General features: G+C 41.0%; 1 protein-coding gene across 10 annotated transcripts in view; it reads left to right on the forward strand.

Annotated features, from left to right (window-relative positions):
- Positions 1–1,264: 1,264 nt before the first annotated feature.
- NTRK2 (neurotrophic receptor tyrosine kinase 2) overlaps positions 1,265–24,875 on the forward strand; it is a 203,304-nt gene continuing 179,693 nt past the window's right edge. For 4 of the 10 annotated variants that reach the window (XM_033085344.2, XM_033085348.1, XM_033085347.1 and 1 more), the window contains exons 1-3: positions 1,309–1,577; positions 20,189–20,263; positions 20,493–20,564. In XM_033085344.2, the coding sequence (XP_032941235.1) occupies positions 1,369–1,577; positions 20,189–20,263; positions 20,493–20,564 (356 nt within the window). In that variant the 5' untranslated portion in view covers positions 1,309–1,368. Of the gene's footprint in view, positions 1,578–20,188; positions 20,264–20,492; positions 20,565–24,875 lie in introns of all 10 variants that reach the window. The other 6 variants (XM_033085349.1, XM_033085352.1, XM_033085346.1 and 3 more) reach the window with 5 other exon arrangements.

The following is a 24,875-nucleotide window of genomic DNA, read 5'->3' on the forward strand; positions in this document are numbered from 1 at the left end:
ATCAATATCACCATACTTAACGATAAGGTAGTTCACAGCTGAAGGACTACCTGTCATGTGGAGGACACAAGCACAGAATCTCAGAAACGGCAAGGGAAGAGCATCCCAGATCAGCTGCTCCTTGCACCTGACAATACGTGACACACGTATGTCACTCAGACTTGCCTCAGCCCGATGTGCGGAAATGATAACTTTTAGTGGTATGGTGTGCCGTCCCCCGGCGCCTGGGGGTCGGTGCGGCGGCCGGGGCTGCACGGCGGCGGCGGGACGCGCGGTGGCGCCTGCGGAGCGCTCAGCGCGGGGCACTGCGGCGGGATCGGCGCACCGGCAGCGCTGCGGAAACCCGCAACCGGGGGTGGGGGCAGAAAACCGAAAAGCAGCCCCGACCGCGGAGCTGTCAAGGGGAAAACAAGACGTTTTAGGGTCGCACATCCGTCTCCTCCTGGGGTTCTCGCGCCATCCCCGTTTACCACCCGATGGCGAGCTCTCGCCCTGGATGGCGTGCCAGGTGCCTCTCGGCACGGTGCCTAGGTCCGCCCGGCGGGACACACAGTCCGCGCAGGCGGCGGCGCGCTGCCCATCCCGCGGGGTGCGTGTGCGCCTGTATGAGTGTGTGTGTACATGTACGTGCGAGGCTGAAAGCTCAAGTGCAGGCTGCCTATTGGTATCTGCTCTTCGGCACCCTCCCTTTCCCCCGCTGCCCCCTCCTCCCTCCCTTGTCTTTTTTTTTTTTTTTTTTTTTTTTTTTTTTTTTTTTAATTTTTATTTCAGGCTCATTTTGTGGAGTTTCTGCCCCTCTCTGCGTCAGCCCCACGTCACTTTGCCGGCAGCTCCCCGTCTTGGGCTGGAGCAGGAGCCGGAGCTGCTTTATTATCAGCTGGAGGGAGGAGGAGACGGTGCGCAAAGGGGCGAGCGCGGAGCTCTGAGCCCCGCCGCCGCTCGCTGCGCCTCCCTCGCCGCCCGCTCGCCGTCCCTCCGGCGGGCAGCGGCCGCCCTAGCCCCCGCAGATACGAGCGCAGCCTCCGCCACCTGCCCCCGCCGCCCCGCGCGTTTTGCAGCATCATCGGCAGCAGCCGCGGGGGCAGGCGGTGCCGCTGTCCGCCCGCGGGGCCAGGGGCAGGTGCCGCGCCGCGCCGGAGGCCCCGCTCACCCCTGTCCGCCGCGGCGCCCAGCTCCGGCCCCGCCGCCCCGCGCAGCGCTCGGGGCGGTCAGCGCCGCGGGGCGCCCGTGGCTGCGGCTGCGGCGCGCCCATGTGAGCCCCGGCCGCGGGGTGCCCGCCCGCGGCGCGGAAGGCTGCGCACCCTCCGGCCGTGCGCCCCGGCAGCGGCGGGAGCAGGAGGAGGCCGTCGGGGCAGTGCTGGAGTGAGCATGGTGTCCTGGCGGCGGAGGCCGGGGCCCGGCCTGGCGCAGCTGTGGGGCTTGTGCTGCCTGGTGCTGGGCTGCTGGCCGGGCGCACTGGGCTGCCCCGCGTCCTGCGGGTGCAGCTCCTGGCGGATCTGGTGCACGGGATCGTCGCCGGGCATCGCCTCCTTCCCCGTGCCGCAGAGGAGCGCCGAGGGCGACAATGTTACCGAGATGTGAGTACGGCCCGGGGCCGGGCGCGGAGGCGGCGGGCCGGAGCTGGCGGGGGAAGCTACGGGCGGGGGAAGCTGCGGGCGGGGGCGGCGGGGAACTGACCCACGCCTAGAGGCTCTTGCTCCGCGGGCAGATGCAGCGGCTGGAAGCCTAAAAGCCCCGTGTGATTTTATTCGGACTCGGTTTACCAGAGCTGCCGCTGCCAGCGCGTTTAGATGATGGATCCTAATTGTTGGCGATGCAGATCGCGGGGACCGGGGCGGGGGTCGGCGCCGGCTGCAGCGGGACCGCGGGGCAGCCGGGCAGCGGGACGGGGCTAGGGCTTTGCCTCCGACCCTTGCTCCGGCTGCTGCCGGGGGTTGCGCACCGCTCAGCCCGCACCTCTGCGGCGGCAGCAGGTATATCAAACGGAGGGTTTTTTCTACTTTATTTTATTTTTTTTTTTTAACTTTCGTTCCCTCAGTTTATCGCTGCGAATCGAGAGTATTTCTGGGTGGCTTCCCCTTCCCCACAGAGTTCTCCTGGTATTTTAAAAAAAAAAAAAAAAAAAAAAAAAAAAAAAAAAAGTAAAGGAGGAGATGCGGCAGAAAGTGACAGCAAGCTGCCTTTCATGCCCTAACCATAGGAATGCGAGCCTGCTTTGACCTTCTCGGTGGAGATGGTTGGAAGGAAAAACTACAAAACCTGCAGAGAAATGAACATAGTTCTCCTTGTTAGCAGTTGGGAGGGAATTAGAGATCCCTAATTAACTGTGAGGAAAAAAAGTTTTTTTCCTCTCATTCCCATGTGGTGCTTCCATCCTCGTTGGCCTCGAAGACAGTATTTGGGGAGGGTGTTCTGTAGTTTGTCGTGTTAAATCCTGCATGGTTTCACAGCTCAGAGCACCATGGCATTCATGTACATTGCCTAAGAAAATCTGTCATGGAACAAAAAAATTTGAATACTGAATGTGTAGATGATAGATCTCGGGCAAAAACCCTCTCAAGCTGTTTTGTTTTTGTTTCCCTAGCCCTGTTTTTGAATTGCTTTCTGTGGCATTTTATGTAAAAGATGCCAGTATATTTTCCCCAAATCTATTCAGATTTCTCACTATTTGTGTTCTCCATCCTTCTTCTATTTTTCAGTGTCTTTTAGAAGAAATAAAACTTACTGTGAAATATGGTGTGAGTTTAGATTAAATTATAGCCTTTGGGTGACATTCCTGCAGTTTGTTGAAGTCAATTTGCTGCATTTCCCTGCATGTGCTGGGGGAAAAACTGGAGGCATTCATTTTTGCTACTCATGTATGGCCTACCTTTGGGAGATTTTTTTAGGACCTGTGATAAAGAAATGGTCTTTCTGAGTTATAGCTGTTAATGTTCTGATGTTTGTGTAAGAGTAGATTGCTTAAATAAAAAAAAAAACGAACTTTGAGCTATGCATCTGTGATCATTTTTATGGCCTTTTTATCCAGTGAATTCTGTTTAGAAGTGACAGAGTAATTTTCCTCTAGAATTTAATCTCTGGTTTGAAAGGTCAGAACAGAAAACACATATTGTAAACATGTTTTTTTTCCATGATCAACTTAAAACATGTCTAGTCATTTTGCATTGATACATTTGGCTTTATTTTTTTCTGGGCTTTTTGAGCATTGTTTTCTTTACAGTTCTTTTTGGGTTTTACTGTATCATTCTGTGACATTGCACGTTGTTGTGTTTGGTGATCTAAAAATAATTTTGAGTCATGGATTTCTCCGGAGATGCTGTTGCACATATTTAAGATGGTCTTTTCATGCATGCTTTTAACATAAATCACAGAGACCCTTTGATTAGTTTATAGACATAACTTAAAAATTTAGCTGCAGTAGCTGTCATGTTATTTCATTGTGTGAACTCTGTAAACATTAAGCATGTACAGAAGCAGTTCTAATAAAGTGGGCACAGATTGTCAAACCATTTTTAACACCACTGATCTTGCTTAATTCTAGCTGGGAAACAGGTTTAAGAGACTGGAGTGTTGCACTTCACTTGTGTAGCTTGAAGCCTGGCTATTCTTTTCTGGGCTCTGCAGATACATTCCATCGGTCTCTGGTGGAACTACTCTTGGTATGAATAGCATTTGAGAAGTATAAGACAATTAATTTGAAGAATTTATTTACATAAGTATCTATTGAAATCAGTCAGTCCTTCACTTGTTGGTTGTGTCCTGGTCTTGACATGAGTGGATCCTGCTGTCCTAGACAAAACATCCACAGGTATCCAGGGCATGGGTCCTGACTTCAGTTCCTTACCCCAGCCTCGGGTAACTGCATGGTCACGGTGTGTATGTGAAGCCCATGGTGCAGAGGATTGGCTGTGGTCCAGGTGGATGGCACAGAGCAGGCAGGATGTGAGTGGGCAGCCAGGGTCTTTCACTTGGCTTTAAGAGTTGGAAAAAGATGGGATGGTGAAGCAGGAATAACAGAGATGATGTACCGTGTATCTGGCAGTGTCCACCAGCTAACACCCAGGTACTTCACCTCTGTTTTAGTCCACAAGTGGATTGTGCTTTAGAGTTTATAAGTAGTCCAGCTATTTCTAGATTCCTGCTTGGATACAGCATCCAAATCCATGGGGAGGGTACTTCTGCATCAGCCCTATAAAGGCCAGCTGCTGAAACTTGGTGTGGGAGGGCATAAGAGTATTTATGTCTGGTGCTTTCTTAGTCATCTCTCTCACTCTTTCGCTTCCTGGCTGTTTTTGGTTAGTTTTCTACTACAGTAAATAAGACAGATTTCAGATTTGCCCAGTTGGTTAAGATGATGATGTGGACTGGTCTTTATCTGGAAAGCAAGTACCAGTGCTTATCATAACAAACTGTACTTGTAATAATTGTTTGGTCATTTTGGTATTATTGGAGATTAATTGAACTCCAGAGTGAGATCCTGCGTTAGGATGAATTGTACCAGTCATTGATACATTAAAAGCCAAGGACCAGAGTAACAAAAGCAAAATGACTTTATCAGTTTTGTAAACTCCATGCATTGTAGACACAATGGCCAATAAGTAGGCCTTGTCAAAATCACTCATGCAAAAATATTAGTAGGATAGTAAATGAGAAATTTTTAGAGTGGTCAGAACTTCTTGTAAAAGGACCAGTGTAGTATTTTCTCATTAAGGAAAATGTATTGCTGTTGTGTCTCAATGTACATGACTCTTCAAAGACTTTGATTTAAAAGTGATGTCTTGCAGTACAAGTATATTCCTGGCCTAGCTTCACAGTTCTGCTATCAAGTCATTAATATGTTTACTTATGATTATTCAGGTGAATGAGGTTTGAAATTAATTGGTGTTTTTTCAGGAAGAACTGCTTGCCAGCTAAATAGTAGGTGAGTTTTAAGCTCTTGCCTATTAAAAGAGAGGTGATTGTGTATTGCGTACATTTCAAAACCACAAAATAAATTTGTAATGCAGTTATATAAAGCACTCTAGAATGGTTAATAAGTAAGACAGGATAAGTAGTTTATAGAGTAAATTATTTAACAAGTCATGTGAGCTTGTGCTAAAAAAAAGGGCATGTTTAAATTCATTGAAGCTCAGAGCTGTTGGTATTTTGAGTCTTTTTTATTCTAGATTTTGAGACTATTGTAGATTCAATGTCATAAAAAACTGTCTACAAGTCTCCTCAGCCTCTAGCCCCTTCCTCCTCAAAGCAACTTTTGCTATGCATCATTGCATGACTTGGCTGGATTGAGAAGTTATTTCTGGTGACTTTGAATTGTATAATAAAACTTGAGGCACCAGGCTACAAATTATTAAAGGCTTTTTGGATAGTGGTGATGTAATATTTTCCTTTAGGAATTTGTCCTTTTGTGTTTTTTTAATCTTCCTTTAAAAATCGGGGTAATTGGTTAAGGTGAGTTAAAAGTAAGCACTTTGAAAATCAATTTTGTAATTTCTGGGCTCCAAAAGTACTCCAGGATCACAAAGCATTCAATTTTGTATATGTTCTTTTTTTATTTTCCTTCCCAGGGAATCTTTTGTATGTCTTGTTCTAGATACTGCCCTTCTGGTTTGTGAGGACTGATGGGGTTCCTGAGGGTTTCCATTGGGGCTGTCTCAATCAGGCAGAGACAAAACATCTCATGAGGCTGGAAAAGAGCATTATCCTTCAGGAGGCAGTCAGTGTTGGGCAGGGTGGCAGAAACACTGTCTCTTCCCCAGTATCTTTGGTCACTCAAGGGTTTTGAGAGAGGTTTGGGATATATATACTGAAAGATTTGGTCTTGAACACATTGTTTTCAAGAATCTTCCATTTATTTCCATACTAATGAGAAAACAGGGCTTGGCAGTGGAGCCTGTGATATCTTTAGGATGGCATTTTCCAGATTTCTCAGGTTCTATTTTTTCTCCATTATTTTTATGCTGACAAGTGTAACAGAGAAAGTAGCTTAGCAATATTCTGGATCCCTAATCACTGTAGAGCAAAAAAATTTATGTAACTGAAAATGGACCTGATTATTTCTCCATTTTGGTTTTTATTTGAAAGTAAAGATCACCTATCACTCTCATTTTTTTATTTTGTTCTGTCACTACGTAAGTGTCTAGAAGTATGGCCCTTAAGGTTTTCATCCAGCTATCCTTGTCTGAGCAGGAGAAGTGTAGCAGGTAATGGAGGAGCAAAGAACTAAAACTGCTTCAGTGTGTTGTTGATGTCAAATGTATATTTAGCTTGTTACCTCTGAAAAACTGCTCTGTAAAAATTGTCCTCTAAAAAGCAAAGCAGATTGTATAAATTCACTAATTTACATGCATTTGAAATGGAGAGATAAATCCATAGAGGTTTAAAACCTTCTACTGCTTGGGTTGTGAATATGCTTTTTTAACAGGATGCTGTTAGGTTTGTGAAGATCTCTTCATCCAGATGTAGTATGTCACTGCTGTTAAATTAGATATGATCATATATAATTGGGATGCATCTTAATTTGTGGTTGATTGTGTACCTATATTTTCAGAAACTGCAAAAGGCAAACCAAACTACTGCCTGTCCTAAAATGCGCATATGGAAATTCTGTGTTTTCACATAGTTACCATTAAACATATTATTACAGTATCGCAGGATCACAGAATGGGATGGGTTGTAAGGGACCACTGGTGGGATCATTTGGTCCAACGTCCATGGTCAAGAAGGGTCTACCAGAGCAAGTGGCACAGCATTGTATCCATATGGTTCTTGAATATCTCCAGTGAGGGTGACTCCACAACTTCTCCAGGCAATCTGTTCCAGTGCTGGTGACCTGCACAGTAAAGAAGTTCTCCCTTGTGCTCAGATGCATCAGTTTCTGCCCATTGCCTTTGTCCTATTGCTCAGCACCACCAAGAAGAGCCTGGTTCTGTCCTGTTAACATTGTTCTTTCAGATACTTCCGTACATTAACAAGATCACGTCTGAGTAATCTCTTCTCAAGGCTGAACAGGCCCAGCTTCCTCCACCTTTCCATGTATAGGAGATGCTCCAGTCCCTTTATCATCTTCATAGCCCTCTGCTGGTGTCTCTTCAGGAGGTCCATGTCTCTCTTGTCCTGTAGAGCCTTGAACTGGACACAGCACTCCAGTTGTGCCTCACCTGGGCTGAGCAGAGCGCCAGGATCACTTGCGTCGCCCTGCTGGCAATGCTTTTCCTAATGCACTCCAAAACACCACTGTCCTTGGCCACCAGGGCACACTGCTGGCTCATGGACAGCTTGTTGTCCCCCAGGACCCCCAGGTCCTTCTTCACAAGGCTGCTTTCCAGTAGATCAGACCCAGCCTGTGCTGGTGCCTGGGGTTATTCCTACCCAGTGCAGGATCCTGCTTTATTTTGCCTTTGGTGAATTTCAGACATTTCTTCTCTGCCCATCTCTCCATCCTGTCAGGGCTGCACTCTGGGGTATTGGCCACCGCTCCCTGCCTTGTGTCATCAGTGACCTACTGAGGAGGCATCTGTCTCTTTATCTAAATCAATGAGGAGCAGGTCAAACAACAATGGGCTCAGCATTGACCCTTGGGGGGATACCACTTGTGATGAACCTCCAACTAGACCTTGTGTCATTGATTGCAGCTCTTTGAGATCTGCCATTCAACTAGTTCTCAATCCAACTCATTGTCCACTCATTTATTTTGCACCTCCCAAACCTGCCTATGAGGATATCCTGTGAGACAGGATCTAAGGCCTTGCTGAAGTCAAGGTAGACAATAGCTACTTCTTTCCCCTCATCTATCCAGGTAGTTGTCCCATCATGGAAACCGATCAGGTTGGTCAAGCATGATTCTCCTTTCCTGAATCCATGCTGACTAATTCTGACCAGCTTCTTGGCATCCATGTGGATAAAGATGTTTTCCAGAACCAGGCACTCCATCATGTTTCCAGGGATCAAGGCGGGTCTGGCTGCCCAGTAGCTCTCTGGGTCCTCCTTCTTACCTGTTTTGAAGACTAGGGTGACATTTACTTTCTTCCACTCCTCAGAGATCTCTCTTGATCGCCATGGCTGCTCCAAGACAACTTCAAGCAGCCCAGCTATGATGAATGCATCCCATCAGGACAGCATTTTTTTATTTGTTCCAAGTGTCCTGTTGCTGCTTTCACTTCCTGTGTATCTCCTGCTGGTGCTTCACTTTTGACAGGAGTTTTTGCTCATCCATGCAGCTGTCTTATCCTCTTTGTTCCATTTCTTACTCACCAGGATGCACTGGTCTTGAGCCTGGAGGAGGTGATGCTTGAATATTTATTGACCAACTCTTTTGGACACTGTTCTCTGCAGAGCCTGTTCCCATGGGATTCTTCCAAGAAGATCCTTGAGGAGGCTAAAGTCATCTCTCCTGGAATCCAGGATTTCAATTGCACTTGCTGCCCTGCTTCCTCCATGCCAGATGCTGAACTCCAAATCATCTCATAATCACATTGCACAATTGCAGTGAACTTATCGGAAAGGAGACACACCATGGGAATTCTGCATTTATTTTTTATTGGTTTCTTTTAAGAAAATTACCTGCATTAAGTGTTAATCATGGACAGAGACTATTGCTGAAACTTAAGTATTCTTCATATAAATTCAATATATGTTTCTATATTGTTTTCATTGTTAGGATAAATTCTTGGAGATCAGGTTTCAGGTCAATATTCTTTTTTTTCTAGACAAGGCTTGAAGTAATGAGATTTTTTCCCCTCAGAAGTAAGATAAAATGGAAGGAAGCAGGCCAAAGGTGTCCAAGGTATTTCCAGAGGCACTTTGAGAGATTATAATCATTGAGTTGTGTAATCTGAACTTTACTTTGCTAAAGCAAACTAGTCCTGATCTTGCAAGGTAGTTAGATGCTCTTTATTTCCAGGGGAAGCTGAGGCTGAGATCCTAGCCTATGTAAAGTCAGTGACAAAAATGAATAGAGTTAGTGTTTCACCAGCACAGTTTAGAGTATGTGTGCAAAGGATGAAAGGAACTTTGATTCAGGCATTTTCCTGCCTTTTTTAATTTTGGAAGAGATGGGGCTTGTTGTGTTTTTGGTGTGCAGGGTTTTTTTGCCTTTCATGTGTTTTCATTCTGTATGAATACTAAATACATTGAGGTAAGTGAAAGCTAAGATTGAATATTTGTGGAAGGAAACTTTTACAACATTTCAGATAATTTTGCTTTGGAATGAACCTCTTCATGCAAAAAAAAGTTGGAGTTCCTGCTATGGATTCATAGAGGGTATATGGCTCATTGTATTCAGATGTCTGATGTATAAATAAAAGAAAGGCAATGCATTAATCAAAGCTAAGTCAATCTATTGCTGAAATAGACAACAGTTAAATGTCAGTACTACTGAGCTCCTCATGGAAGGATCTGTCCATACAGCTGTAACTGAGACTAGGAAAGTTATCTATATTCCTCTTGATTTGACAGGTGAGCCAAAAGAAATCTTCCAATTTTAGATGTAAATGAATTTTTACCTTTTTAATTTCCTAACCATACCTGTAAAACTAAGTAAGACTGTGCTCAGTAAGTATCCTGTGGAGCACGGGTATCCCACATTGTACAGTAAGATGCATGTGAAGAGTGCTTAGGGTGTGACTTCCCATTGTTTTGCAACAACTGTCTGGTTTTCTGAATGCCAGACGGCATGGCAAGTATATGCGAATAAATCATGTGCATATACTGGGCATGTCAGACTTACTGGGCATGGACTGGGAGACCTTTCCACAGCATGTGTTCTGGGTATCATGCATGGACCTACTAATCATATCTGGGACTGTCCCAGGCCTTGTCATTGAAAATCTAGCGAGTCCATACTAACTGTAAGACTCAACTCAACTGGCTGCTCTCCGCAGTAGAGAACGCGCTTCTTCCAGGAAGTGATTCAGGAGGTTGAATTGGGTTCCCACTGCAAATTACCACATGCAGTCATCTCCTTCTGTCTCTACTGACTATGAAGAAAACACTGCGGACTTAGTTCACTGGGTTGAGGGGCAAAAGCAAGACCTTTTTAGCAAGCAAGGTCATATTGTGAAGTTGGCTGGTTTTGTGGTCCTAGGCAAACCATTTCAGCATGCATGTGAAGAGCTGCTCTGCTAGAAGCAGAGCATGAGTCTGGACCAAGGTCTTGCATGTCAGCATCTTAACTGCTGGTCCTGTATAGTGTACAGATGTGGGCTTGCCTTGGTTCTTGCTGTCAGAGATACCTTCCTTGGTATAAAATATTCAAATGTGCTTTTGGGTCAGAGAGCAGGAGAGTCTGTTTAGCTGAGAAGCTGTGATGCTTATTCATGTAGGGAGACATCTGGGTCCTGCTCCTACTTCACTGAGTGTTCAATTGCAGCAAAAATGAGAACAGCACAAACAGGTAAGGTGGAGATTGCCCAGACAGCTTTGTAAATATGGTATCTTCTGAGAGACTGGAATAATATTTCCTTAGGAAGAGGAAGAAATTGAATCTGGTACCCCAGATGCCACTGGAGCATTATTTACAGCATTTCCTTCAAATCTGTGGTCTTCAACATCATAAAAAGATGTCTTTTTTTTTTTCTTTTATTTTCTTTTTTTCCCCACCCACTAGGTGGGTGAATAGTCTATTGCATATTCATCTCTTATTCTTCTCTCCAATCTTGCCTCTTCTGATTTTTAGAAATAGGTCTTGGAACACATTATGCATACGGTGATCTTTACCTGGTAAACACATATACTGTACCCTCCGACTAGGAGCAGTTTTGTTGCCTCTGTGGGTCTAACTGTAATGTGCATATGCATGTGTTTTAAGTTTAGAGTAGTAGTAAGCAAGCATCTTTCTAAGACTGTTTTGTGCACATATTATGGAATCATGGAATATGCTGAGTTGGAAGGGACCCTCAAGGATCATCAGCTCCAGCTCTTGGCCCTGCACAGCACCATCCCCAAGAGTCACACCATGTGCCTGAGGGCACTGTCCGAATGCTTCTTGAACTCTGTTAGGCTTGGTACTGTGACCATTTCCTTGGGACATGCCCAAGCACCCTCTGAGTGAAAAGCCCTTTTCTGATACCTGAACTAAACCTCTTGAGATACAACTTCAGGCCATTCCCTCAGACCTTGTCACCACAGAGAAGGGATCAGTGCCTGCCCCTCCCGTTCCCCTCACAATGAAGTTGTAACTGCAGTGAGATCTGTCCTCAAACTCCTCCAGGCTGAACAGACACAGTGACCTCAGCCACTCCTCACACAGCTTCCCTTCAAGACCCTTCACTGTCATATTGTTCTTACACTGTGGTGCCCAAAACTGCGCACAATATTTGAGGTGGGGCCAGTGCAGAGTAAAGCAGAGCAATCACCTCTCATGACTGGCTGGTGATGCAACGTTACAAACAATTTGAATTGGCACAAATCCATGTAACATCGAGGCACCTAAGTAGAAAATATCAATGGTGGACATTACTTCTGCTATAGACACCACTGCAAATCCTGGATCATGTTTGTGTGCTATGACTGTCTTGTTGCCTGAAGCCTATGCCGTTTAGGGGATATGAAGGTAGCACAGGTACAGAAATAGATAACCCCTTGCCTTAGAGGTTGATGTAGGTGGAAGAAAGACTCTTCCTTTCCCGCTCTTAACATTTCTCCCAACTCTTTGTGGCATTCCTGTCTGCACTGAGAAAGGGCAGTTATTCTTTCTGTTGCATGGTTTGGTTACGTGCAGAGTCTTTGCCTGCAGAGCTCTTCTGCATGTTCTCAGGAGTTCTAATGAGCAGTTCAACTTGTAGCAGCGTTGCTCTTCGCACTGAATGTCTAAAATGAAAGTTTTAGGAGTTGAGAGTCTCAACAGTTGGAGGCATCATCAAAATACCAATCTATCTTATATTTGCAGGTGAACACTTCACCATCATCACCTATGATTTGGGCCAGGGACACTGCTGCAGAGGATGTGTAGGATGGAGGAATGCTGAAAGGTGTGTCTGCTACTGGGGTGCAGTCATGAGACCCATAAGCAGAAACAGGCTGGAGGATGAGAGAAATACTACCTTACTCATAAGGAGTGGCAGGGACAAAAGCTGTAAAAGTAAATGAAGAATGCTGTGAAAGTAGTGGTGGTGAGGAGAAGGCAACTTTTCAGAGGTAATGAAGAAGGTTGAAAACTAGCTTAAGATGTCACCTTGTGAAAGAGGTACATGCAGGGTAAGAGTTTCACTTGATGGCAAAATGATAGAGAAAGTGATCTAAGATTTAAAACTATAATATGTAATATGTAATATATAATAATATAACAATATAATAATATAGCAATATAATAATATAACAATATAAAACTATAATAATGTAACAATATAATAATATAATGATATGTAATATAAGTAAAATAAATGCTTCCAAAGAGTGTATTTTCCTTATACTTCCAAAGCACGGCAACAAATACTGCCATGAGCAGGCTTTAAGTACAAACTGATCACAGTCTAGAAGGAGTATTGCATATTACACATAGCAGAACAAACAGAAGTACATAGAGAAAACTCAAAGACATAGGCTGATTGTCTGGGGGTATCATTGTGACACAGAATTTACTCAAAATCAAACTGGCCTAGTACAGGACCGTGGAAAGTACAGGAAAGGTAACAGTAGCAGCAATGTGGCAATCAGCACAAGTATTAGAAATATTCTGGGTTCTGACAATTGTGCAGAAAGTGTAATAAACACATCATTATGCTAATATATGCAATGCAAGCAAGAAACTACTTATATTTAATGAAGAACATTGTTCCCAAAGTGGAATAATGCAAATGGAAGAAGTTATGAATTCAAAAGCTTGGCCAGCCACAATGAAAAGTGGACTATACTGTAATGTAAATAAATGCGATAAAGTGAAATAGGAAACTGTGAAGAGCACATAAATGTGAAACAGTGAAGAATGCCTATAAACGGTAATACAAATGTTGAAATGCCCTCTGAAAAATTCATGGGCTAAATTTAAGTGGTAAGATTGGCGTCAACATACAGAAGGTGGCAACCTGTTCTGGTGCTAGACAGAGTGAGGTAAACATGAAAAGGACAATCCATAACCCTTTAGGAATATTACAGTAACATACTGTGAACTAGTCATGTATGTTTCTTATTAAAAGACAAGAGTGTCTTGGAGAAGACACAGATGTGTGATCAGTGCTACGGAAGATGTTTCACAGGTCTAGGAAACCAATTGTGAGCCATGGCAGCAGATGGTATCATTTGCAAAATGGAAAAACATCTACTTTGGGTTCTTTATGTAATAATTGCACAGAAAAGGGGTAGCGGTTATGATCATATGTAGTTTCTCAAGACTAAAATACAAACAAGAAGAAAGAAACTTTTTGCTGGATAATGGAAAGGGGAATATTTTTTGAGATGTCAGGAGTCAAATTGTTCAGCAAATTTAATATATTAACAGGACATAGATGGCTTTCGGTTTTGTGTCTTTGCTCCACCATTTGGAAGTACTGCCTTTTGAACTGTACCTGTGTCCTGGTTTGGCATGAAGTGCACTGCATGCAGTGACTAAGACAGTAAACAGGGTAGCAGGTGCAGATATATGTCTTGGTGATCCAATGATCCAGAGCAGATTTATTTGAATATTTAATATTCTAATAGCCAGTAATTTTAAACTGAATAAAGCCAAATATTAATGTTAGACAGTAGGAATTGTATATGTGGGAGAAGACTGACTTCAAAGGAGATTTCAGAAGGAATGTCTTATATTGAGTGAAACAGTCAAGGAATACTGAACGTATCAGAACCTAGAGACAGGAAAAAAATCTGTTGGGGGGGATACTGATTTATGTCAGAAGTGCCATCTAATTCTGAAGAATGTGCAGCTACCTAGGACACCTCTTCCAGAAAGTCACTGTCTGAGTATGGGCACCTGAAAGGAAGAGAATTCCAAGGTTTTGACAGCAACCAAGAAGCTTTAATGTTTTGATTCACTGAGGGACTTAAAAAGATGCATATAAGAGATGGTTGTCTGAAATCTTACTGTGCTCTTTTGGAAAAGATTTTCCCCATTCTCATTTGCATCAAGGCCAGTGACAGCTGTAGAGACGGTGTATGCAAGTACTGAAAAGAGAGTATTTGCATTACTGCTTTTTGAAGACTAGGTGGTTCTGCAGAAGAAAGAACTGTCACGTATACTTGTATCTATTCATTAATTTAAGATGCTCTTTCATCCTTGCAAGGAAATAATAACATCATCAACAACAACAATAATAATAAAGATTAGTCTTTTGACTGCTTTCTTTTGAGAAATAATGGAAAGCCACACTCACTACTCTCCTTTTGTATGTTAATTTACTGTGTGTTTTTTAGCATATATATGTTATAAAGGGTCTGTATGGGACTTTAAGCCTATTCCTAGCAATCTGCATAGATTATTTCATACGTGGGGGATGAAACTGTGTTTTGAAGATAAGAGATTAGGATATATATTTTAGAATAAATAGGTCATTGCTTGGTCTTCTGACAATAAAGAGGAATATTGACATTTACAAAATATCTAAGGAAAAACAAGTCTGTAGCTGTTGTGTATTCCTGGAAAAACATCAAAAATTCAAGCCTTGATTCAATATCAAGTGTACAAACCCGGGGATCTCAAACGGGAGGACAGGCTCTAAATGGAGAAAATACTTAAATAAGCTCTGCATCCATTTGGGGAAAAATAATTCTGAAGGTGAAGCTCATCAAGAGCATAAACCTTAAATCTGGAAAGCTGCATGAAATGTCTTGAGAGTTTGCTTGATTTGGTAGTCTGCTATCTGAAGAGAATAAAAAAACCAAACACCTTGAAGCACAACCAGAAACATAAAACCAAAGGTGTGTTACATTTAATTTTTCTCGCCTTACAGTAACTTTCTTTAAGCATTACATTTCAGGCATATTCATTTATTTTTACTTTTGCCTTCATTCTGTAAAGTGGGAGCTAAGGTTGGCTGGAAAACCCTGGACTTCCTGTTTTCCAGACAGTTGTAGTCATAAGCAAAAGCACAGATCTGCTCCTACAGTGCCAAAACAAGACTGATATCTCCACTGAAGTCCCATTTTCTTCTGCTTTAAACTGGAGGGTTGGCACTAATTGTTCAAGATGATGGCTTTGGAGAATCAATTTGCAATGGCAGCTATGGGCTACTAATTGGAGAATAGCATACTGTTGTGGAGCAGAATGCTTGGGCCCTGTTCGCTCCTGGCTGTTGACACAGCCATACATCAAGAACGGGGAATTCTTGAAATTTACTGATCTCTATGACATTGTCTGTGAGATGTTGAGTTCCAGATTGTCCTGAACAATGCGTTACCTGAGTATGAGATGTGTATAGTGCAGGATTTGCTGAAAAAACAGGTATGCCTGTGTCTGTAAAGAAAGATCCCAGAGCTAATTATGTTGTCTCCAGAGCTGCTGTACTGGATGTGGAGAGCTATTTCCTGAAGTCTCCTGCGACTTGTGGTTAAATACTCTAAATGTGAGGAAACAGTCCACCATGGATGGTCTTGACACTGCATCTTTCCTGAGTTACGATATGCTCCTCTAGCAGTTGACGTTCTGTTTCCTGAAGTTATCCTTGTTAAATCCTGGTACCAGATGGAGGAAGCAAAATAGAATAAAACAATTGAAGTAAGCTTGTATATCTGTAGAATACTTGCTGGGTTTAGGTGTCTGTATCATGCTCATTGCTTGCTAGGAGTTTCCTTCCTTGAGGAAAACTGGTCCTTTGCAGGAAAATTTCTTGATTGAACAGAGATTATTATAGCATTCATGCCTACATCTGTCTGAAACTTTACATTTCTGATATGAAACTTGTGTAGCTCTGTGTTCATTTTCCAACTGTGAGTTCATATTACTTCAGCACTACTTTAAACTTGATTTCAGAGGGGCTACAAATGTAAGCCAGTTGAATATGCCAGGTTTCATAAAGTATTGTATCAAGTTTGCAAATTTTACATGATCTTAATGCATAACAAAGAATCAACCCATGTTTGTTGAAAATGACTCTAAGTTTTAGCCTACCTTTTGATGAACTTGATGTGACGTTTGAATTTGTAAGAAGATAGGGCACTAGGGAAGTTTGCAACGTTTAATTCTCAGTATTAACATACTGCTCTCACAGTAGTCTAGACTAGGGACATATGCAACCTTTCATTAAATGGTAATTCATCTAATGACAGTTCAATGTCTGAAGTGTGTTGCCTTTGTCGCCTAAAGACTTAGTAAAAAAACAACTTGGACTATAAAGTTTACCCAAAGTTCAGAAACATTTCACCAGTGAGTGTTTATTAATTTAGAATTTTTTTTTTTCCCAGCTGTATGAACTAGAGTTAGACATGTAACTGATTTATTCTCTGGAGTGTTAAGAAAATATGTTTTCCATAAAGGAAGTTTTTGGCAACAGAAATACTTCTGGAGCTGCACTACATGCTATTTGCTTGCATCTATGTTGTTAAGACTAGCATGAGCTAGTTTTTTTCCCAGCATGTCCTTATAGCTCCAGATGGAGTAGTATACGTTAATATATATTAAGCAGGAGGAAATAGAGTAGGTAAGTTAGGAAGCCATATTTCTACTGGCCTTTTATATTCAGGCTAAGGAAAATATTTGAAAGTTGGCATGGAATATCTTTTTAAAATTACTAAGGTACCAAATAATCTAGATGGCTTTAAAGATCAGAAGCCACTTTTTCTTCATGCTTTTGCAGTTCAGAAATTACTTCATTGATGTTAAGCATAATCTCTATCCTTTTACTTTTGGAATGAGCATAAGTGAAGACCACTCTCCCAAAGCAGATTTTACTTGGAGGTGTTGACTCTTATAGATTAGGATTTTAAACTATTGTTTCCAAAATGTTGTAGCAGTGGTGAAGTGTGAGTGACGGTGTTAAGTAGCTGCTGAAGTGTGGTGAGATGAACATTGTATTGTAGGTTGCAATGTGCAACCTAGGTATGTTAAGCTGAATGCCTTTATTAGAATTAATCAGTAGTTTACAATGGAGAGATTAAATTAACGGTCTGAAGACAATTATTGTTTATTGATTACTCATTGAAGGAAACACAGAATGCTACAGTATAATCAAGCAAATAGCTTTGATTTAGAGGTAGCAGCCAGTATTTGTGAACTGATACGTGTGGTCTGCCTGGTGCTATCCAGTCAGGCTCTGGCAGTGCAACAGTGCTGTGGTGTGCAGTGGGAGCTTCCAAGCTCTTCATGTGACTTCATCCAGCCATGAGTCAGTATGTTTTTCTTTTGTGCTACAGTAAAAATGTTCAGTTAAAGAATAGGGTGGATATTCTTAAGGGCAGGCAGGCAAATTACATTCCTCAGTGTCGCCCACTGCAAGTCAAAGCTTTTAGAGTATTAATGTTTGATGATAAGTAACATTAAGGTAAAGTAGTTGTGAAGGAGGTAAAAATAGACTTCAGTTAGGGAGAGGTTTTATTTCAGATCTCCTAAATTAAACAGAAGAGAAACTTCCCCTTATAGGGTACAGCTACATCATTCTACTCTTTTCTTTCTCACTGCTATGACATAACTGCAAAGACTTAACTTGAAACAGACTTGTTAAGTGAGTAAGGAAGTGTAAGAGGACGTGACCTGCTTATGGTAAATTACATCTGTCCACTCTTTTTTCAAGAATTTCTGACTACATGAGCGTTGCTTTACTGTTGCATACTGCACTGAGAGTGTTTTTACCAGGGTATTGCGAAGAAGTTATTGAGTCAGTTGCTCTTAGACAGAAGTTCTTCTGGGCTGCAACCAGTATGGTTGTGGAAAAACAATGGTGTATTTTGGTTCTTTCAGCTAGAAACTGGAATAATTCATCTTAGAGAAACCAGTACCAGCTTGGAGTAAAGAATGCCCTGCTCTCCCCCACCCAGGGTTTCATCTAAGGCATGCAATAAAAGAAGGAAAGAAGATACCACAAACTCATACTACTGCTTCCCAAATATAATCTGTTTGGTCTATTCCCTTATGGATGGATACCAATCTTTTAATATAGATTGTGTGCTCATACTAAGATTTTTGTCTGATGTAAATTGTAAAGCTTCATTGGCTTCAGCAGAGCTGAACTGTTTTATACTGAGTCTTAACACATAATGTAATACACTAACAAATTTTTGTGCAATGTTGTAAGTTATGTCAAGTTCTGGAGTTTCTTGTAGTGAGTGGTTCTGGATAAATGTGTGTGTGATTAAAATTACAATGTCGGATTTGGATGGGTGATACGTGTGATGGATCTGCATTTTGACAGTGTTTGCCAGGTTTAGTTCATTTTTTTGATGGCCTAATTTTTAGATAGTGCAACTGGTTATGCTGTTTCTTTTCTTTAAATCTGAGTCTCTTCACACTTTGTGTTTCATTGTCCATTTTCCTCAATTCCTGCTCTTACGTGATTTCCCTATCTCTATTTGACCTTGACAGGATTCCTGTTGTTTGATAACTGAGGACAGGATGAAGAAGGTATCTTTGAAACCTCTTGCATAACTTTATTTTAGTATTATGAGATCTAAGTGGCAGAGAAAATGGATGATACTTAACTCAAGAATGAGTTCTTCAGGGCACCTTTAGAGGAAGTATGTTCATTGACTTGCAGGACTCTTAGATGAAGAAGTTTTTATATACTATTTCATCACTGTTACTTGGCAAAATACATAAAATTGCCAACCCACAAAAAAAAGCCAACCAAACAAAATAGGTTAGTAATTACTTATATACTAAATCAGTCTGTCTTAAAAATTCAGGAAGGGAAACATGAAAAACAAATCACTCTTATCTTCTAATGGGTACACTGTGTTAATCTTACTCTGAAAAGTCTTGCAGAGCAATCAATGTCATATGATGCTGTAGTAATGTGTACCATCTAGCATCATGCACTGTCTTTTTACTTCCCATCTTTTTCCTAAGGGACAATGGATGCCATTAGGGGAAACTTTTAACCTTTCCAGGTGCATGGTGAGTGCATAGCCCAAGTCACCACTGCAGCTCTGGAGGAGAGCCCAACCTGGTTTATGGGATTCTCAGGCTTCTGTTGGGATTTAGAAACATGGTGAATTTCTCTTAATACATCAGGATTGTGTACATGAATTGCCTTTGACAGAGCAATATGTCTTCTTACTAATTCACCGGGATTCTCTTTAAATAAATTCCAAAAAATGCTTAGAATGAAGAAAAGCTTTCTTCTAACAATGAAAGACTCATTCATTTTAGGAGAACTTGCATCTTTGGTTAGTTTGTGATGCTTATGAAAACATGTCAATCTCACTTAAATATTTCTAGGACTGGGCTTATATTTTGAAATGTGTGGACTCTTTGGCAAGACATCCATTAAATCAGGCACACTTCTCTGTCCAAAATGTCAGAAAAATTGCAGTTTCCACTGATTTCTTCTTCCTGAACTGTATGATTTGCAGTGTGAAATTTTTACTTCCTATAGAAGAAGTAATGATACATTTGCTGTGGACATTTTAATTTCCAGTCTATAGGATGTCACTGGGCATTCGCAGATCTCACATGGTCATAATACAAAGGACTGGCTTGCATGCCCACATCCTTTTAGGCAGATATGAAGGATATGTGAGTGGACTCAGTACTTGATACAGCAGTTTCTCTTCTCTTAATTTCTGCTTGTGTGTATAACATCATGAAGTACAATGTCTTTTTTCTCAGTTTTCCCACTGCCACACCTTGTAAAAAGAACTGAAATTACTTTGTGGAAGGGAAAAAAGTTAGAGTAAGAAGTGATTAAGTTAACAACATGAGGGAAAAGACTAGGGAAGTATGACTGTCTCTCATTGTAAGTGGGGATAACTCCAGCACTACCTTTAAACTTGTCTCCTTTTCTATTGTTAAATCCATGAGGTAAGAACAACTGTCTTGGAGAATGGTGACATTGTAATACAGCTTTATTTGGCCTTTATTTGGACTTGCTTTCTTCATTTTCCCTGTTTGAAAATGAGCTGCTCCCCTTTTCCACAAAGTACCATTTAAATGATGAGGGAGATTCTGAGGAGCACTTTTGCTCTACAGCTGGTCTAATTAAGACTTAGAACTAATTGCAGTAGGTCAGCAATCATTACTGACTTCCACACATCAGTGAATGATTTTTGAACAGTCAAAGTCATGGAAAGAGCCACTTACATACTTCTTTCTGTTTTGCTTTTTCAACAGTTACATTGCAAACCAGCCAAATTTGGAAAGTATAAATGACAATGAGGTTGGATTTTATGTTGGACTTAAAAATCTGTGAGTATGGGATACATTTGATACAGCCATTTTTTCTGTATTTCTTTTATAGAAGCATGTAGAGACCTTATCAAACTGTATGCCTAACTTTGTATGTTTGTATGTCAGCAAAGTTGTAAATCTTGCAGATGAGCCTTGTAGACATTCACTTCAAACTCTTATTTTAATAGTTATTATCATTGCATGTATTTTAAATGAAACAGTCTAACAGTTTTATTTATTTTCCTAGGACTGTGGTGGATTCAGGCCTAAGATTTGTGTCTCGTCATGCATTTGCGAAAAATGTGAACCTCCAATACATGTGAGTAAGAATATTATCTGCGTTCTAAGTCAAAACTACCCAACTAATGTTAATTTATTTATTTTTAGTTTATTTATATCTCTTACTATTTGCTATATCTCTTACTATTAACAGACAGACTTAGAATGTTCTTCTATTGTGAATTGCCCTTAAATTAGGTATATATGATAAGGAACTGGTGGATCATAAAAGCATAGTGTGTGAAAAGACCATCCAGTTCATTATCCTGTCTCTAACAGTATACTTCAGCTGTGTCTTTTGTGATAAGTAATGTAACATGAGGAGTGTGTCTCTTGAGCGTATGATGTCCACACTGTGCATCACACTCAGTGACATGGTTTTGACTAACTCTAGTCTGATTTGATGAGCTGAACGTATTTTAGCTGCTGCAGTGCAGGAGATGCATGCAGGGAGCACATCTAATAATTTGATTGGTATATGTGCCCAAGAGACTGTCAGAAGAACTGAAGTCCTATGGGTCATTCACTTTGAAAGCTCAACATCAGAACTAATATACCCAGAGCAGAATATAGGAATGACATTGCTGTCACACTCAAATGTGATTTGTAGTTCATGACCTACAGGAAGCAGAATTTGTATCTGTGCAGCTTTTTGACTGTGTTTCCTAGATTTGTTATGCTTTAGATTTAGCAAAGGCTCAACTGATCAAAGTTCTCTATCTACAACTTCTTTTCCTTCTAGTGGAACAGACATAGAGTAGCTCACTTTGCTATCTACATGGAAAACTATGGATCTAGTCCAATAAAACACTGAGATCATGTGAGTGGCTCAGTTCCTGACATGTACCCTGTTTTAGCCAAATATTCCAAGTGTGTGCTTTAGTCCATATATCTTCAATAGATGAACACTAACATATATAAGCATCTAACTGAACCCTTTGCTTTTATCCTAGTGAGATTGGAAAGACATAATGCCAAATCTTTTTGGCTTTGTAAGATACTTCCTTGTAAAAGGAAAGAACTGTTGAACAGAACACAGTTTGATTTGATTGCTTTGCTCATGAGATGGAATCACTTTCCGACCTGTGTTTTCCAAAGAACAGCAACTAATTTGTGTAAGGAAGTGGACGTTTTTGACTAGATAGTAATTTCTGCCATTAACATGGAACAGTCACCAGAGGAGTATGAACCAGATCTTGTGAGCCTGTGAAATTTATATTATATCATATAATCATTAATAAAGAGCTTTACTATAATCAGTTGGTAATATAAGGGAAGTATGTTCCAGAGTAAATACAAGTGTTTGTCTGTGTAACAATTGCTCAGTGAATTATGTCTGTAAACTATGAAACCCCATAAAGCCAAGTGCATGTGGAAATATGCAATTAGAATACGCTGTCTGAGAGGCATATTTGCAGAGAAAGATTTAGTGACTCTGCTGGGAGAGAAGTGAGATTCTCTCTCTGTGCAATGAGGCAGAACAAAGCGAATTCAAGTCTGGGATCAAAAGGAATATTATGTTATATTTTTACATCTTTTTCCCATTGCATTAGCGGTTGTGAGGGAATCTACTGGAATACTGTGTAGAGATTAGGATACTGAATCTACTCATCTTGAAAGATGCTACAGAGAAGAGCAGTGGAACCATAAGGAGCTTGTAAAGCAAATAATACAAGGAGACTGAGAGCCTGAGTATGTTTAGTACAATAAAGAGAAGATTGGAAAGGAACATACATCATTGCAATAGGACAACAACTTGAATATCAAAGAGGGTTGATTTAGATTAGATATAAGGAAGAAGTTTTTTGCAATAAGGGTGGTGTGTCTGGCAACAAGTTGCCCAGAGACACGGTGGATGCCCCAGCCCTGGAAGCATTCAGGGTTATGTTGGACAGGGTTCTGAGCAAGCTGGTGTAGTTGAAGATGTTGGAGATCTAGAACTAGAGCACCTCTAAAAGTCCCTTCCAACCCAAACTATTCTATGATTCTATGCTTCTGTGCTCATCTTATCCTTAAAAGAAGAGTAATTATGATGAGAAAAGCAATCAATTCTCTCCATGATCATGAGAAACAATGAGTTTAGTTTGGAGAAAGATAAATAGACTTTTGGAAGGTCTTCCCAGATGTCTGGGCAGGTAAACACCACAGAAAGTGTGAGAACTGGTGTGATCCTCTTGAGAGACTTTTTTGACTGTTGTCTTAGGGAAATGGGTTTCATGCAGTCACAAAGTGTGTCTGTCTCTAGTGTTTGCTTACCACCGAAACTTACATAGGTAAACAAGTTTTCAGAAAACTGACCATTGAAGAGAACAGAGGTGCTGTCAAAGTTATTACTTAAGGGAAAAGTATCACTGTACATATGTGAGCTGCTAGGCTTTACAGAATCCACTTGGATAAGACACCATTAAAGATGTTTCAACCGTAGGAGGAGCATCATTTGAACATGCAGTCAAGCTGGGAATGTCTGCTGGTAAGCAGACTTCTGTAGAACTGTAACTTGCAAAACTCCTTGCTAGAAACAAATTAGACTGATTTGACATCTGTTCAGTTGATACGGATGAATTCTTGATGCAGAATACTTACATTATGAACCAGAAGTTTATGTAGTCCTGTACTGTGTTTTCTTTTGGTGGGAATTTAGTAATGCTGGCAGACACAGGATAAGCCCAGATAAGATGGAAAATATTAAGTGTCACCAGCTGCTCTAGATGCACAGGACAAAGCAGTAAGTATAGATATATTTTACCAAGGCTGATCTATTATCCCTGCAAAATGCATTTGTTTGTTTTCTTTGGCAAGTCATTATGCACACTAAAATGTTTCTGAAAGCCCCAGTGAATCATGGCTTGTTGTCATCAGCAATAAAAATCCCGTTGACTGCCTATGAAGGAAGCATAGCTCCTGTTGTGGTTGAGACAGTGAAAACTATTAAGAGCTAAAGGAATTTCATTTTGCAAGGGTAATCTGTAACTACAGGTCTTTGAGAAGTCCTACATTTTATTTAGAAACAAATTTCTCACTATCCCATAAAGAAAACAAAAAGCATTTTTCTGAAGATTGATGTAAGCATTAATTGTATAATTAATTGTGTATGTATGTGTTTAAGCATTAATTTTGTTATGGTGCTATTACAGCTTTCTTTTTTGTTCTATGAAAAATCTTTTGATGTAGTTAAGGAGCTATATTATACAAAAGTAGTATTTATTTTATGAGTCATACAGAAGTATCACTTTAAAAGAAACTTATTAACACACATTTTCTCAAGCTCTTTTTTGTTATTTCCTTATTTTCTTGGGAAAGCTTATGCAGCCCAAGTATCTTTCTAAAATTATCTATCATGAGAAGATTTGATTAATACCATAAACAACAGGAAAATAAATATCCTAAGAGATGCTATTGAAGTGTAATTAATAGCCTTGCTCAGCTAATTTTGGTGTTTTCACTGCCCTAAACTCAAGTCAGCTGACAGTCTCATTTTAGTAGTTTATAAGCTTATCTGCTGTTAAGAGTAGTGTAATTGACCTGTGTAATACACATGCATGCTATATTATCAGTGTGTTTAAATGTGAAAACGTTTCACAGCAAGTGCCTATTTACAAAAACTTTAAAAAATAGTTGTTGTTGTTGTGTGCCAGCCTGCGTCTAAGTGCATCACTGAATCACAGATTGCGAGTGTAGTGTATATATACAGCTCCAGGTATTAAAATATGTTTGTATCTCTACGCTGTTCGGGTTTAGGTAAGGCAGCCAAAGGAAACCACTTGAGATCAACCCCCTTGTTTGCACACAGGGCTGGCTCCAGCCATAGGCAGAGCAGGGTGTTGCCTGTGAAGGGAGACTGAGTGTAGCAAAATGGTCATGTCTTCACCTCTTTCCTCAAGTTCTTCTCAAATCTATACCCTCCTTTTCTTTCTTGCCTCCCCTTTTCAGAAGCATTATGGCTGGTAGAACACTGCCGTGTTGCTAGCTCTGGTAAATCTTTTTGCGGTTTCTCAGTCTGCTTTTATTCTACTCATATTGCCACTGGTTTGCTTTTAGAATTAGGGCTTGCAAGTTTAAAGTGAGCCTGATATTTTCATATAAAATACAGGCATACTTTTGACTAAATCTGGGTCCTCTCCTTAAATTTAGCTTTGGGGCCAGGTGCTGTACTCTTGACTTTTTTTTCTATAAAAGAAAAACCCTTCAGAATCTCAAATGTATTTTCTTTGGGGTGCTTGCCATGGTCTTTTTATGTGTAGTTGAATTATGGAATTAGTTAATACTATCTTTCCATGAAAGTGGAAGTGGGATCATTAACTACTTCAAAATAAACCTGGCAGTGATTTTTTTCACTTAATATGAATTAAGG

The sequence above is a fragment of the Catharus ustulatus genome, chromosome Z (assembly GCF_009819885.2).
Source record: "Catharus ustulatus isolate bCatUst1 chromosome Z, bCatUst1.pri.v2, whole genome shotgun sequence".
In the NCBI taxonomy this organism is placed as follows: domain Eukaryota; kingdom Metazoa; phylum Chordata; class Aves; order Passeriformes; family Turdidae; genus Catharus; species Catharus ustulatus.